Source organism: Erpetoichthys calabaricus, chromosome 14 (assembly GCF_900747795.2).
Source record: "Erpetoichthys calabaricus chromosome 14, fErpCal1.3, whole genome shotgun sequence".
Lineage (NCBI taxonomy): Eukaryota > Metazoa > Chordata > Cladistia > Polypteriformes > Polypteridae > Erpetoichthys > Erpetoichthys calabaricus.
Window position 1 is genome coordinate 106,406,370 of NC_041407.2, and position 16,467 is coordinate 106,422,836.

The 16,467-nt window shown below is 41.0% G+C and overlaps 1 protein-coding gene and 1 long non-coding RNA gene across 7 annotated transcripts in view; one reads left to right on the top strand and one right to left on the bottom strand.

Moving 5' to 3' along the window:
* Positions 1-16,467, top strand: part of LOC127530168 (uncharacterized) — a 556,902-nt gene that overhangs the window by 116,590 nt on the left and 423,845 nt on the right. The gene's annotated exons all lie outside the window — the stretch shown is intronic.
* The window catches only part of kat7b (K(lysine) acetyltransferase 7b), a 50,160-nt gene continuing 44,222 nt past the window's right edge, over positions 10,530-16,467 (bottom strand). For all 6 annotated transcript variants that reach the window (XM_051936399.1, XM_051936397.1, XM_028818722.2 and 3 more), the window contains 2 exons: positions 12,087-12,193; positions 10,530-11,234 (listed from right to left, as the gene is read on the bottom strand). In XM_051936399.1, the coding sequence (XP_051792359.1) occupies positions 11,133-11,234; positions 12,087-12,193 (209 nt within the window). In that variant the 3' untranslated portion in view covers positions 10,530-11,132. The remainder of the gene's footprint in view (positions 11,235-12,086; positions 12,194-16,467) is intronic.

A 16,467-nucleotide genomic window follows, 5' to 3' on the forward strand; every position in this document is an offset into this window, starting at 1 on the left:
GGCGATAGATAGATAGATAGATAGATAGATAGATAGATAGATAGATAGATAGATAGATAGATAGATGAAAGGCACTATAAATTAATGATTGATAGATAAATAGATGAAAGGCACTATAAATTAATGATAGATAGATGGATGAAAGGCACTATACAATTAATGATAGATAGATAGATAGATAGATAGATAGATAGATAGATAGATAGATAGATAGATAGATGTGAAAGGCACTATACTGTATAAAAGATAGATGTGAAAGATGCTATATAACAAAAAATAGAAAAAATAACAACATACAAAACATAGTGTGCCACCAGAGGTTTCTTTTTTATCCCCATATAGCAAACATATAGACAGACAGATAGATAGATGTGAAAGGCACTATACAATAAGAATGATAGAAGAAACAATAGAATTTCAAGACAAGACTTGTTCAGATCTGCTCAGATCTTGGTTTATGAATCACTTGACAGCATTGGTCAAATACTGTAGTAAATAAGACTGGGTGGGCTGTGGTTGGCGTCACAAGTCTTTATGCCCTCTCTAATTTTAAATGTTGAAATTTGCCCATCAATCACACTCAACAACCTGTAATGACAAAGTGACATCATGTCTATAGAGAAGGTTGCAAATTGACTAAACATTCCTAGAAGTATTCAGACCCTTACTTCTGTACTTTGTTGAAGCCCCTTTGGCAGCTTTGAGTCTTCCTAATTAAGTCTCTATAAGCTTTGCACACCTGAATTTGAGCAGTTCATCCCATTCTTCCTCGCAGATCCTCTCCAACTCTATTAGATTTGATGGGATGTGTCTGTGAAGAGCCATCTGCAGGTCTCTCCACACGTGTTCTGTGAAGTTCAAGGCTGTACCACTCAAGGACAGGCCGTATTTGTCCTGGCTCTACCATACGCTTCAGGTCATTTTCACACTCTAAGGTGGACCATCACTCCAGTCTGAGGTGGCCTGCACAGACCTCTCTGCATTTGGCTGCATTCACCCTTCCCTCAATTCTTACCAGTCTCTCTGTCCCTGAACCCCCATACAGCCATATGAAAATGTTTGTGACCCCCTCTCAGCCTGCATAATTGACTCTCCTTTCAACAATAAAGATACCAGTGGTCTGTCTGTCTTTCATTTCCTAGGAGTACTGCGGTGTTTTCTGAAAAAAGATTTTTAGTGACACAGTATTTAGTTCTATGAAATTAAATCAAATGTGAAACACTGGCTGTGCACAAATGTGGGTCCCTTGTCATTGTGCTGATTTGAATGCCTGTCACTGCTCAATGCTGATTACTTGGTTGGAAGAGCTCATTAAGCCTTGAATTTCATAGACCGGTGTGTCCCATCATGAGATATAAAGGTATTTAAGGTGGTCAATTACAAGTTGTGCTTCCTTCCCTTTGACTCTCCTCTGACGAGGGACAGCATGGGATCCTCAAAGCAACTCTCCAAAGATCTGAAAACAAAGATTGTTCAGTCTCATGGTTTAGGGGAAGGCTACAAAAAGCCATCTCAGAGGTTTAAACTGTCAGCTTCAACTGTAAGGAATGGAATCAGGAAATGGAAGGCCACAGGCACAGTTGCTGTTAAACCCAGCAGATCTGGCAGGCCAAGAAAAATACAGGAGCGGCATATGAGCAGGATTGTGAGAATGGTGACAGACAACCCACAGATCATCTCCAAAGACCTGCAAGAACATCTCACTGCAGATGGTGTATCTGGACATCGTACTACAATTCAGCACAATTTACACAAAGAACATCTGTATGGCAGGGTGATGAGAAAGAAGCCCTTTCTGCACTCACGCCACAAACAGTCACTTGTTGTATGCCAATGCTCATTTAGACAAGCCAGATTCATTTTGGAACAAAGTGCTAGATAGATAGATATGAATGGCACTATATAATAGATAGATAGATAGATAGATAGATAGATATGAAAGGCACTATATGATAGATAGATAGATAGATAAAAATGAAAGGCACTATATAATAGATATAGATAGATAGATAGATAGATGTGAAAGGCACTATATCATAGATATGTAAGGCACTATATAATTGATTGTTGAGCTGCAGACCACTCTCAGACTTCTCCCCCTGGTCTCATTGCCCCTATACTGTACCCCGACCCAAACACAACACCCCAGAGGTACAGAATCACGTGAGGGTGGCTGCCAATGACCGGACCTGCTCTTGTAGCTTTAATGAAGGTCGCCATTTGAAGTTCATTTCCTTGCAGCTCTCGTAATTGGATTATGCAGGTGTAGACAATCAGTGGAGGACATGTTGGTGTTGACGCCATCCCGATGCCCGTTTCGTGTCATGGAGTCCCACAGCGGTTTCCTTACGGAGCGGCTGGACTCCAGGAATGCCCGCGTGTCCCACTCATCTGTCGATCACCGGCTGTCCTCCAACTCATCAGAAAGTCCGAGAGCTGATATTTTGTTCTCAGCCTGCCAACGTCGTGAAGTGAGGATTCGAAGCAGGTTGCTGCCGAGGTGTTTTATCCGCCACCGCAAAGCCTTTGTGTTTTTTACTTTTTTTTTCCTAAATGGCTTTCTGAACTTCTCTCCTATTGTAAAAGCACTGAATGGCACTTTCTTAGTTTTGCCTTCTGCCTTTCGGAGCCTCTTTTTCTTTTCTTTTTGTCACTCCGTCTCATAACGTATGCTAATCCGTTTCCATCTGGATTTCTGCCGCTCAAGTCCGTGATGCTCGTCACAAAGACGATTTTCTCTTTGTCAGTCCATCACAGATGTGAATGGCGGCGCCGGCTGAAGTGCACTCGTCGTGCTCATGTTCTCTTTTTTCGGCACACGTGCGAACTGCGCCAGCAGCTTTTCAGCAGGGGGAAAAAATAAATAAAAAAAAGTAAAACTAAAATAAGTGATCAATCTATGTGACAGCTGCTAGCTGAGAAGCCCTGGCAAAATCACAAAGAAAAACGAAATGTGATCCGACGCGCCAGCATGGCAAACAAGAATGGCTCGTTAGAAGAGCGCACGTCCAAGGATTACAATTCAGCCTGCAGAGGCTTCTTCTTCTTCTTCTTTTTTCCTTTTTAACTGATTGTCTTTCACTTCCTCCGCTTTGTTTTGGACTATTATCATTTTTAAGGAATCATTTGAGTCTCATGTCTTTCTTGACTTGTCTTGTAGCCAGTTGTGTTGGAATTGCTAGCCGCTATTACCCGCTGAAAGGCAGCCATTTATCTCTTTGAGCGGTAATCTGAACTCCCATCCGCATCGCTCTCGCCACCCTGATTGAAATGACTTCTTAAGAGAAGCCGGCAGGAGCGCTTGAGAAAAAGTGAGCCCGAAATCCCACCAGAAGAGCGAGGGGCTCACACGGCGGGCCCCTTCAGACGCGTTTATCCAAAGTGACTTGCAAATCACAAGGCCACTGCTATCTGCATATTCAACAATTAAAGTTCAGGTGACCTGCGCAGTGCAAGGGCCCACCCAGTAACCTCACTAACGTCCCACTTCAATCTTTGTGTTTCTTATTCTTTTTTTTTTTTTTTAATATATAAGTAATTTGGCAGGATGCGGAATTCAAATTTCACATTAGTTTCTACTTTCAGTTTTTTTGGGGGTGCTCAGCACCGCCATTTTTGTAGTGTCCCTTGAGTCCACCAGCGGGCATAGCAGTGCCCCAAACAGACCCAGAGACAACTACACAACACAGTCCAGGGTTCAAATACAAGATCTTCTTTATTTTTTTTACATCTGTACCTTTCTCCAAATTCTCTTCAGCCATAACACAACATAACAATGAACCTCTCTCCTCCTTCAGCACCTCTCTCCTGAAGCCTCATCCATACCATTCTTAGCCTGCCTTCTGGATAACCCCATGTGTATGGGGGTTTTGGGGGGGGGGGGGGTATAACTTTTTGCAACAGACACCCCCTGCCCTTCCATTGTGGTCTCCCTCTCTGGCCAGAAACCAAACCTTCGTCCCAGCTGGGACACCCGTCCATCCATATTGGCACTCACACTCGACAGACACAAGGACACAGATCTGTCTCTTCATGCCTATGCATTGTGTGATTAGTCATTTGTGAGCTCCACAAGTGTGTTTTACATGCAAACTGGCCACAGCCCTCTGGGCCTGCACTCGGTGAAAGGCACTATACAATAATAAGCTAAATTGAACTAAAATGGTGGTGGGTTGTGCTTCCAGAATAGCGTGAACTCATCTGGTCACAGATTACACAAGATGTTAGACGACTTGTTTGGGAACTCGTGCTGTGTGTAACATTTTGGGACTGGGCGCCTGCTGCCAACTTGACGACTACCCAGTCTCTCCATCAACAGTCCTGTCCTCCTAATCCTGGAGATGCTTCTAAAGAGTTGAGATCCAGGGACTGGCAGGTCAGGTCAGGGAGCAGGCACTGGTACACCCACCACAAGACAAACATAGCATGGGATCCCTGTTGACCAAAAAAAGGCAGACACGCAGTCCAGTCCCAGCCTCCGGAATTGACCTGCCCTCTGCCACAGCCATGTGTTACATGGGCGTCCCCTTGGCCTGGTGCAGCCCCTTGGGTCCTCAATAAAGAGCCGGATCACCCTCGGGTAATGGCGCCACGTGGCTGTAGTGCCGTAACTGACGCTCCCTCACAGTGCAGGTCATGTGACTCATTCAGGACTCCATGAGCAACACAAAGTCAAACCAGCGGGACCCGAAGAGACACACATGAAAGAGTTCAGTCTTCATCTCAGGTCACTGGATAGCAGCCATGTCTCACAAACAGGAAGCACCAGGACTCTAAAGACTTGGACCTTCGTCCGTTTGCAGATATCGGGAGCACCACACCCCCCTTTCCAGCACCCTCATGACCCCCCATACTCTCACAATCCATCTACTGACTTCACAGGAAGAGTCACCAGAGTCACATGAATGTCACTGCCGAGGTCAGTAAACCTCTCGATGAGGTCGACACTCTCACTGCAGACAGACACACTGCTGATGTGTCCAAGAGGCCATTAAAGGCCTGGCTGTTGGGTTTTAACAGGACCCTCGCAAGCCCAGACACTCGGACCCCTCACTCAGTCTCTCGAGCGCCCCGATCAGAGCCTCCATTGACGAATTGAAGATCACAGCATCGTCAGCAAAGTCAAGATCCGTGAATCTCTCTTCACCAACAGATGCCCCATAGCCGCTGGACCCCATGACCCTGCCCATGCCAGCCATTAAAGCCACGAAAAGTCTTTATGCTCTCAGAATCATTCAGTGACATCAAGAGAACTTTATTTGTACCCTGGGGTAAATTTGGCTTTTATAGAAGCGGTGGCGTAGCTCGAGTTTGCGTCCCTCGGGGCGGGACGGGGCTTCAATTCGCCGCCCTCAAACGTATCTGAATATGTTAACCTATCTAAATAGAAAATTAAAATGACATATAAAGGAAAATTAAGATATATTTTGCATAGATTTATTTATATACAGAGAAACAGCAATATTTTTTTTTCACATATAATTATTTACAAGCATCAACTAGACAAGAATATAGTACAGACGCACTGATAAGCCGTGTTCTGATTATTAGTTTAATATAATTACGCTGCGAAAACCAGAACCAGTGTGGTGTACAAGTGATAGGTGGGGATTAGCAAGAACGCATTCGGAATGTTAACGAAACAAAATTATACATTGTGAATTAGTTGTTTATCTTCCTAGAAATTATTATCGGTGTAATGTTTCTGTTCTGCGGTGGGTTGGCACCCTGCCCGGGATTGGTTCCTGCCTTGTGCCCTGTGTTGGCTGGGATTGGCTCCAGCAGACCCCCGTGACCCTGTGTTCGGATTCAACGGGTTGGAAAATGGATGGATGGATGTTTCTGTTTATTTTTGTTATTGACTCATAAATTTCAACTGCCGTGTCTGAAAATGATTTTTGAATCATTTGTGGATGAAAATCAGAGAATTTGACTTTTTTTCATTCACAAGTGATATTTTTCCGAACCCTGCTGCTTACACGTGAAGTGTTCTGAGCCTTTTGGCCAATAATGCCGCCCCCAAAAATGTGCTGCCCGGGGCGGACCGCCCCCTCCTAGATAGAACCTCAGGACTGGCACACCATTCCAATGTGCTGCTGAGGTGCCACTCGTTACATGGCTGCACTTGGGTCCCACTCTGGGTGGTTTGCCATGTGGGGGGAGCAGCAACCCGCTGTCATCAGCACATGCTCCCACCCCCCGCTCCCCCCTTTTTAAATAAATAAATAGGTAGTTAAATAAATACACACACACTGTGGCCTGAACACACACCACAATGACTAAAATGAATGAAAATTTTAAATAGAAAGAAAAGTCTCAGTGGAAGTCGCAGCGAGGATCTATGCAGGAGTACAGCTGTTGATATAAAGGACCACCCTGTTGTGTTTCTTGACACACTTGTGTCGTGTAATTCATTAGCCGTGAAGAGTCAGTGTGTCAGAGAGAGGATGTGCAGCATTGTTGATAATGGCCATCCATCTTGTATTCATTCTCTTCCTCCACTACCACCACCAGCAGGTCCAGAAGGCGTCCCCAACACTGAGGCTGCCCTTTGAATTAGCTTGTTGGTTCAGTGGTCTGTCCTTCCTTGAAGTGATGTTATTGGCCCAGAACACCACACTGGATATCACGAGTTGTAGAAGATGTGAAGGATGTCACTTCCCACGTTAAAAGGAGCGCAGTCCCCCTAAGGAAGAAGAGTCTGCTCTGTTCTTTCTTCTCTCGTCCCTCTGTGTTACGAGACCCGTCCAACCGGTCATTGACATAGACCACCTCTACATCCAATCCCTGAATAGCCACTGGACACAGAGGCACTTTGCTGCGGTGAAAAGTCACCAAAGCAGTTTCTTGGATTTTTTCCTTCAGTTCGAAGAATCAAACTTCAATCCCCAACTCCTCTCCTTGGTGTCGACCTGCCGAAGTGCAGAATCATCCGGGAATTTCTACAAGTGACCTGACCTGCTGTTAAAGTTGTAGTCTGACGTGTAGAGAGTGAAGAGAGAAGGTGGCAGGACTGTTCTTTGTGGTGGTCCAGTGTCCTAACCTTACAAGAAAAAATTCCAAATGTCGCAATTTGGTACAGCTGCTCCGTATTTTGAACGCCGCCATCTTTGACCCACCATATTCTTTAATGGATTCTCTATTTTAGGTTGTTTGCTTGTTCACAGCCCTTTCAAAAAAAAAAAAAAAAATCCTAAAAATTTAGGATCATCGGTACTACAGGTCGCGATGGTCAATCAGTACAAAACAGGTTCATGTCCAGGGCCACCAGAAAAGGGTGGTGGTCAGTAAAGACCCATAAGGCACAGCACTGAGGCAGCATTTTAAGGGTTAAGGCCTACGTGGCTCAGTGACAGGTGTGGAGAGAGAAGCAGAGATGTCACATTGTCACCAGGATGCCGCTCTACCTTCACAAGATTCTTTTTTTTTTTTATGAGTATTGTCCTCTTTTTTTGAAGGGCTGGCTTAGCCGGATGAGGATAAAACTGCGGCCAACAACGCTGCTCAGATACGCCCTGTTGAGTCGCTTTGATCAGCAGCCGGGCAACAGAAAAGTCAAGGACTGTATGGGGACGGGAGACGCTATCGTCAACTCTCGGTGAACAGTTTTTACTCACCGGGTTAAACATTGACTCTCGTAAAAAAAAAGAAAGCTCCACATTCCAAGTTCTGTTTAATTTTCAATTGATGGTTGCCAAACACTTTTGGGATAAGTTGGGGTCAAAGGTCAACAGGCCACTTGTCATCTTTAAACTCATTGCAACGTTATGGGAGCGTATTGCACACATTCTTAAAAATGGAGGCAGCAGCTTTCATCTACATTTAGAGTAAATTTGAAAATGTGCATCCACAGAACTTAACGTGTGAGAGGAAGGCACGAGTGACCAGACCGGGGTAATAGAGGTGTGAAGTACCCAGCCGCCATATTAAGACAGGAGACGAGACGTGATCTTCATGTTAAGATCACAGAAGACACTTAAAAGACCCGTGACATGAAAGAGACTGGCCACGGAGTGTCTCGCGGGGACTTTAAACATGACTCTTTGTGCCAGGAGATTGACCCAGGACTGTCTCGCGATGACGTAGAACATGAGATTCTTGCAAGACACGCCCTACTTACAACCAAATAAGAGCACAGGCAGCAACACACTCAGTCGTGTCAAGGCTGCACACACAGATCCAGGGCTCATAGCGCATATAAAGCATATAAGGACAATATGTTATAAATGAAACGTTGACGACTAAGCGAAGAAGAAAGCAGCGCGGAGAAAAGAGATTCAAAAGCGTTGGAGAGAAAAATGAGCAAAAAAGAAAATGAATAATCGAGGTGCAAATTCAGAAAATAAGGAAAGTAATTATCAGCCTGGAACAAGTGGAATTGAAAAAAAGTACGTCCAATCGGGCTCAGAATTAAAAGACAAGGAGTAAAGACGTTCATAAATGTTGGCGCTATACACATACTGAGCAGGTTAGAGATTATGAAAGCAGCGGAATTCGAAAGGCTCAAACAAAAAAAAAAAAAAAAGGCGCGAAACACATGTGGAGAAAGTTAAAGAATATGAAAGTAAAAACTAGAAAGTATAAAAAAAAAAAAAAGAAAGTAAAGATCGCAGGAGCGCAAACAAAAAGAAATTATTACTCGAGAAAGGGAAAAAAATCACCACGGACCAGGTGTCATTGGAAAAAAAAGTAGGACAAAGCGAGGTCAGAAATAAAGGCTGTGAATACTTATGTACATGGGATTTCTCAGTTTTTTTATTTTTAATAAATTTGCAAAAATCTCAAGTAAACTTTTTTCACGTTGTCATTATGGGGTGTTGTGTGCAGAATTCTGAGGAAAAAAATGAATTTAATCCATTTTGGAATAAGGCTGTAACATAACAAAATGTGGAAAAAGTGATGTGCTGTGAATACTTTCCGGATGCACTGTATTATTTTATATATATATATATATATATATATATATATATATATATATATATATACACATACACATATATACATATACACACACATATATACATATACACACACACATTATTAAATTCTATATATATTCATCTGTACCGCATTTCTTTTGTCAAATATGTACTACATTTCTAAAAAAAAAAAAAAAAAGAACACATTACCAAGGAGCAAGTGCCCCCCTCCCCTGACTCAGTGACACATTTCCATCATCTTTGCTCAACCTGAAAAGGTTCTGATTTGTAACAACTCCAGTTCTAAAATTATATACAAAATTCTAGTTTACCTTAGTTGCTTCACCCCCCAAAATAAAACACCTCTTTGTTTTTCATCGAAACAGCAAACATTACAGTTTACAGCCAGTATTAACCCTTTATGGAAACGTGGATTATGCAGTGGACACAGATGAAATAAGTAAGTAAAAAAAAATGTTCCGAGGCACATGTGCCAAATTTTTTTTTTTCTTTTTTATTATTCATGAGAAAGCAGGTACAGGAGTCAAAGACAATAGTTTACAATGGTACCATGAGCTTTCTCAATCGAGTGCGACAAGGCTTCAGTCCCACTCCCAACCCCCCCCCCCCCCCCCCCCCCCCCAACCCCACCAACACCCCTGCCGCCATCTGTCCGCCCCACCAGGTACAAAAAAATAAGGTGCATTTAAACACATCAGCCAAGCTGGAACAATCCATTAACAGGGAAATAAATGACTTGAGACACGGATTAAGCCACGTGACAGGCACAACTTCAAGAGCTTACAGGAAAACAGGCCGGGCAAAATAAGCATTTCAACTCTCAAACAAAATTCAGTTTATAAAAAAAGAAAAGAGCACAAAGGCAGGCTGCTGGCTATTTTTGGTTTATTTGTTACCAATGTCAATTGTGTGGAAGGGGGAAAAAAAAGAAAGAAAAAAAAAACGTACGCTCAACAACGCATACCCACTGGGAGGAGTGGGGAGATTTGCACTTTGAAAAGCCCAGTGAAGGCCTGTGTGTCCTGTAATGTACACTTGGGTTTTGGCACTTGATAACCTTGACAAGTGTGCCACAGAGCAAATGCTGTCTACTACCGAGATATTGCCTACTAAAATGTTTTAAAGTTCTTTGTAATAATCAGACAACGTTAACCAATAGGATTTCAGCATTTCCCACAGTTCCTAAGTTGCATTGCCACAAGTCAGCTGAAACTTTGACATCCCTCATGTTTACATGTGTATCCATTTTCAATCATAGGCTAACTATAAATTTTGAACATTACCCACTTAGAATGCCAATAAGACAACGTTTTATGATAATGTAGGAAAATATTTTAAAAGTTCAATGAGGGAAAAAAAAAACAGACAACTACAGAAAAAGTGCTTGACTGAATTGGAAAGTCACTGCCAGATAAACCTTTCATTACACTTTCCTTCACAAAGGACATTTTCTGTAAAATATTCTGCTACAGATACTAAATGAAAAGGCAAGGTCAACCTGCCACTTATGCTGAACCTGTGGGATAACAGGTAAAGTCCAGCTTGATTAACTGAACTGGTGGTCGTGTTGTTTGGGACCCAATAAAAATGTGGGGAGATGCACTGAAAACAGGAATATTACAGTTAAGTGGAATACAGGCAGCTAATACTCTGTGAAAGTCATTTATACCCTCTTTCTGTACCAGACCAACAAACAGGGTGGATGTGGGGCATACAGTATTTGACCACCTAACTGTTGGAACACACACGTTAAGTCCAGCCTTCAAACTGTCGGCATTCTCTTGGCTCAGAGTCTGTCGACATTCACAGATGTGCACAGGTGGAGCAGTCGAAAGCCAGCACAAGTACTTAGGAACTGAATATGCACGCCAGCCTCCCAATATGGAGGGTGAATCAAAGCCCAGACTTGTGTTTGGAAACTTCCAGTTCATGAAACTCTACTGTGAGGCAAGAAGCAATACTAGCAGGAGACAGTTCATACGGCAACAACTACTGGCCACTTGATGTTAGAACTGAATGAAGTAACAAAGAATATGTATTAAAAATAAAAAATAAACGTTCCAACTTGCCACAGTACTCCCCACTCAGAACCAGATTTAAGGCCAGCAGCATTGGTCACCACAATGACTTGACATGTTTTGCTAGTGAGGAGATTTCATGAGAAATGATTGCTGATGACTTTGTAAAGATGGTCTATGTGCCTTTGGGTGGGGTCCATTTCAAGGAGCTTGGATCGATTGCTTTATTGGTACTCCCTCTTTTTGCCTCTTTGGCCAGCCATTCATCTATTAAATCCTGGATTAAGAAAGGAAGAGAAAAAAAAAAAAAGCTTAAAACCGAGTTAAAGGGACCGGCTTCTCTTAAGGGACATCTCTCCAAAATATACTCCTTAAACAGGAACATTGTTTAAACCTGCACAAAGTCAAGGTTTTCAAGAGCTGAGAGTTTCTCCCATGGTTCCACTATGATTAAAAACACAATCGGTCATATCCACAAAAACATCAACAATAAAATTTGAAAAAAATAAAATAAATAAAATAAAAAACTTATATATATATATGTATTAGTCATCCTGCGGTGGGCTGACGCCCTGCCCAGGGTTTGCTTCCTGCCTTGCACCCTGTGTTGGCTGGGATTGGCTCCAGCAGACCCCTGTGACCCTATAGTTAGGATATAGCGAGTTGGATAATGGATGGATGGAAGCCAAGATTGTAATTAAACAGAAAAGAAACCTTCTTCCCCATTTGCCTTTATTTCTGTGTGTGCAATCATTTTGTTTTGAATTTGTGCGATTTTGTACTTTTTAAAATTTCACTAAACGTTTTTAAAATGAACGTCACTGGACTGTGGAATTTTTTTTAGTTATGCATTTAACTCAGCAGCTGCTCGATTTTGGGAACCTGGAAAAGACGCAGCTACAACATCCATACAGAATGCAGTATAAACCAAGGGGTGCCATTCTTCTGGATGCCAAGCTGTGTTACACAATAAAAATGTTTTAACACGGTTTAATATTGTTTTGTTTATACTTAAAAGTAACTATGTGAGATACGTGCTGGCAAGATCAGGGAACTCTGGGAACTCTTTGATCTCATCACATATCCTACAACAAGTAGGTAACAAATATTCCAAGTATTAAAAACTTACCTGTCGTTTTAAAACCAGGTGCTTTCCTTTCCAATATTTCAACATCTGAAGTGACTGCAGCGTGCTGACAATGTCCACAGGATTTACAGCTGTCTCCTGGCTAATCTCTACACAAGAAGAACACAGAACATTTTAATTTCTCATCCTGAAAATTTGTCTTTTTATGTCATAAAACAACACTGCACTTCACTTACACATTTAAAAACAAGTATGTCCAGAACCAACATCACCCAAGTTTATCATCACAGTTCACTTAAGTAATCTGATTGGTATTCTACATCCTGTGCTCTTGACTTGACAACTAGCACTTTCTACATTTTGGTAGAACATACTGTAAGCTTTTAAAGGTCACTCCCTTCCTTATACTCAGTTATGTTTAGGCCTCAGATGAAGTCTTGTAAAAATTAGGAGGGGTGTGGCCTAGCAAATATCCACCTTATGCATAACATTCTACTTTTTCAGGAAATGCCTCTATCAGTGGTTCCTAAACTCGATCCTGGGGACCCACTGTGGCTGCAGGTTTTAGTTCCAAGCAGATTCACAATCGGTGATAACAATCGATAACAACTGATCTCATTTAATTAGCTGGTCTTTTTTTTACTCTTCTCGTTATTCTGCATTCAGAAAAACACAACAGTATGGTTTTTACATTTATAAGACACTTAGAAATATTTCTATTTTTTCTAAAGCTACAAATGCTTAACTCTCTTTTGTTGTTTTCCTATTGTTTTCCCCTTTTCCTGTGTAGTTTGCTCCCTTCATTTAACCCTAATAGTGATAATTAACAACCAGCACAGCAGACACCCAGGATGATGAAAGCAGCAACGGCTTCAGTGTCAGACCGGCTAATTAGTATATAATCAATTAAATAACCACAATACCTGTAAAAACAGAATGGAAATTAGGTTGAAAATACTGTTAATGACTAAGAAAAAAAAAACTATAACTGCTAACTACATTTTAATAAAAATCTACCAAACTTAGTGTATAATTTCTACATTGACTCCAAAACACAGAAACTGGGAAATAATGACTCACTTAATTAGGCTAAGAGTCCAATGTAAAACAGAATTTGGTTGGAACAAAAACCTGTAGCCACAGTGGGTCCCCAGGATCGAGTTTAGGAACCCCTGGTCTGTATCACTGGGTTAGAATTTGAGAATATGTGAGACAACACAATGGTCAAGATACAGTATAGCCAGTACAGGAGTACAACTTTAATGGCTCCAAATCCACACCATCTGCTAAACTGGGAGAATGATTTAGCAAATGACCAGTTACATACAGGGATAATTCTATTACTTTGTTTTATTCTGTGGCATAGTTGGAGCAAAAATACAAAATTACATGCACACCAATGTATACCAATTCAGTGTGGGGAAAATGCCTGAGGTTCTCTAGAACCAAATCAATGGTATGGATGGGAGTGTGCGATATTCCATATGAAATTCTACTTCCAGTATGGACTTCATAAAAATTATTTCACTAGTATGTTAAACATGGGTGAAAATTTGCAGTCCACATTCAAAATGCACAGTACAAGACGTACAAATATGTACAAGCAAAAGGATTCAGGAAATGTGATTTTCTGTTGGTGTTCAAGTGTCTTAAAGCTAAAACGTCTTTGTGCATGGACTTGCATGTCTTCTATGTGCAATAAGTGAGTCTGTTTCCTTAAGAATGCTACCCAGACTGCTGTACAGTTCAACCTCATCAGTGAGTTGATGTAAACAAGGAGGAAGGAGCAAAAGAAGTCGTGTCTTGTGCTGTACTTCCTTGTTTGAAGTCAGTGGCAGTGACTGAGTAAGTGAAGTGAACAAGTGGAACAAAAAAAAACGCACTATTTTTTTCAGTTCAAGAGAGATGAATACCTGCTATTAATTAATGAACATTATACCAGTCTCTACTGAAACCATCAAATGATTTAATTATACCCATGATATAAATGTTTGGCCATACCAAAAGCTGTTAAGTATGCATGTTGTGTTTCTCAAAGCAATGGTTGCTGCCCAGCCAGACAAATAAAAGGACAAGATTCATTCTGGGAGAGGGGGGTGTGCTCTTGAAACTGCTGGCCAAGGAAAGTCATGTGGCAATTTTATGGATATTCACAAAGCTGTTCTGCACCGTGTGTGTGATCGTGTGTACCTTCCAGTATGAAAAGTAAATTTTGCAGCCATAATTAAATACAGGTTTAAACCAGTTTTGTACGCAACTGAGAACTTGTTCTGAAAATGTCTTGTAATGTAAATGCACAATTCTTTACTAATTTTACAGAAAATACTTATTAATGAAATGAAATGACGGTGAAGTAATGAAGGCACTTACAGGAATTGAGAAGGTTGGAGACTACATTGACAAATGACAGCATCAGTTTTCATTAGGTTCATTCCCTTTTCTAATAAATCCTATTTTCTAACTTTAGCTCGACTCCCTCTTGTCTTTTCTGCACCAAGATTAAAACACGGGCATTATACCCAAGGCAATTTTCCCAGGAAAGGGTGGTCCTCTGCTGGCAGCATCAACTTCATTACTGGATTTCTCAAAGTTAACACCATTGGGAAGATATTGGATGTATACATGTATTTAAATTGGTTAAAGATCCAATGAAGCTTTGCAACCACAATCTGATCGACATAATAGTTTATGTTTGAAGAATTGATCGTACAAGACCTGCTCTCTTTTTTTTTACAAATTACTGTTATAACCTTTAACAAAGCAAATGGTACTGGTCTGGGAAAAACTCAGACAGGAAATGCAAACTTAAGACTTTTAATAAAAAGGTGTGCAGACTGGACTGACTGGGTTTTCATATGTGTGTTTTGGAGGATACATCTCTCATCACAGTTAATCAATCAAAAATACTCAAGACTGCAAACTTGCACCTTAATGTAATACAAATGGAGATTGTAATACAAATGGAATTTGTAATACAAATTCATTGACAAATTTTGCACACTTCTCATATCATTACTAAATTACTGAATTCCTGCCCAGTGACTCTTAATTGTGTGTGTTTCTATTTACTTAGTAGCCAAGATGCCAGAGTGCATAAATTAAAAATGAATGATTTTTTTTCTGGATTATGAAACAAGTGACAGATAAAAACACGGAAAACATTACAGTAATTGCAAATACTGTGACAAAGATGAAAATCAAGCAGACACTGGGAAGAGGGACGTCTGTTGCTCATTTCAGCCAATTAAAAAAGCTTTAATCAATGGCTGCTTTTGTTTGCCTTGAAGACAGATTTCCTGCTGCGTTTGTTTGCCAACAAGAAGTGTATAATCCTGACAAAATATGAGCAGCAAATCAGGAAGAGGAGGGTGTATGGAAAGAAGTTTCAAGATGGAGTTAAGGGTAATTAGTTAAAAAAAAAAAAAAAAGAAGAAAAAGGATTGGAGTACTTGGCACCACACAGAATACAAAGAACTGAGATGTGCTTAGAAATAAATGCAGACTAGACACTATCTCTGTGCCTCTTGTAAACAAGATGAATGTAAATATGTTAAATATACATTTTAACAACAGCTGCATTTATTATTATTCCATGAAAGAGGAGGGGGGGAAAAGGGGGAAAAAAAGGCGGGAGGCAAAACCAATATAAAAAAAGACAAATGCAAAAAGCACACAAAAGAGTGACTAATTAAATAAATATTAATAACAAAATACAAAATCTGCTTCTGTTTATATAGTGCTTTACACCAGAAATATCAGGCATCACACCACCCGCTTTGGTCCAGGGTGATGCAAACCCTGTGGTCTGTCAGTGAGTCCTAATCCCCCAGTGCAGGGATGTAGACAATATACTATAGAATTTGGCACCTTCTCCCCAATGAGATGTAAAACTACGGCCCTCACTTTCTGCGATCATAAAATAACCCTCTGCATCTTTCGAAAAAAAAGAGTTGGGTGTTTTCTGATGAAAGCCTGTGCATTTTGACCCACTTAATCATCATCTCTCTCACCTCTTCACTACCTAAAAACAAATGTGAAGAGAGTGTACAGGCACAAGAATGGCTGCCATTGCATCATCCTGGTGTATGCTACACAATAGTGGTGGCTGAAGTCTGTCAATGTACAACACTCTTGAGTAACTAGAAAAGTGTTATATAAAATGTAATTAATCATAATAATAATAATATGAAGTGGACCCCTTGACCTCAGAAGGTTAATAAACCAGTGAGCTGGAAGGGCCAGCAACGTAACTCCAGAAGAACACAACCAAGTCTGCATTGGTACATACAGTGGTGTGAAAAACTATTTGCCCCCTTCCTGATTTCTTATTCTTTTGCATGTTTGTCACACAAAATGTTTCTGATCATCAAACACATTTAACCATTAGTCAAATATAACACAAGTAAACACAAAATGCAGTTTT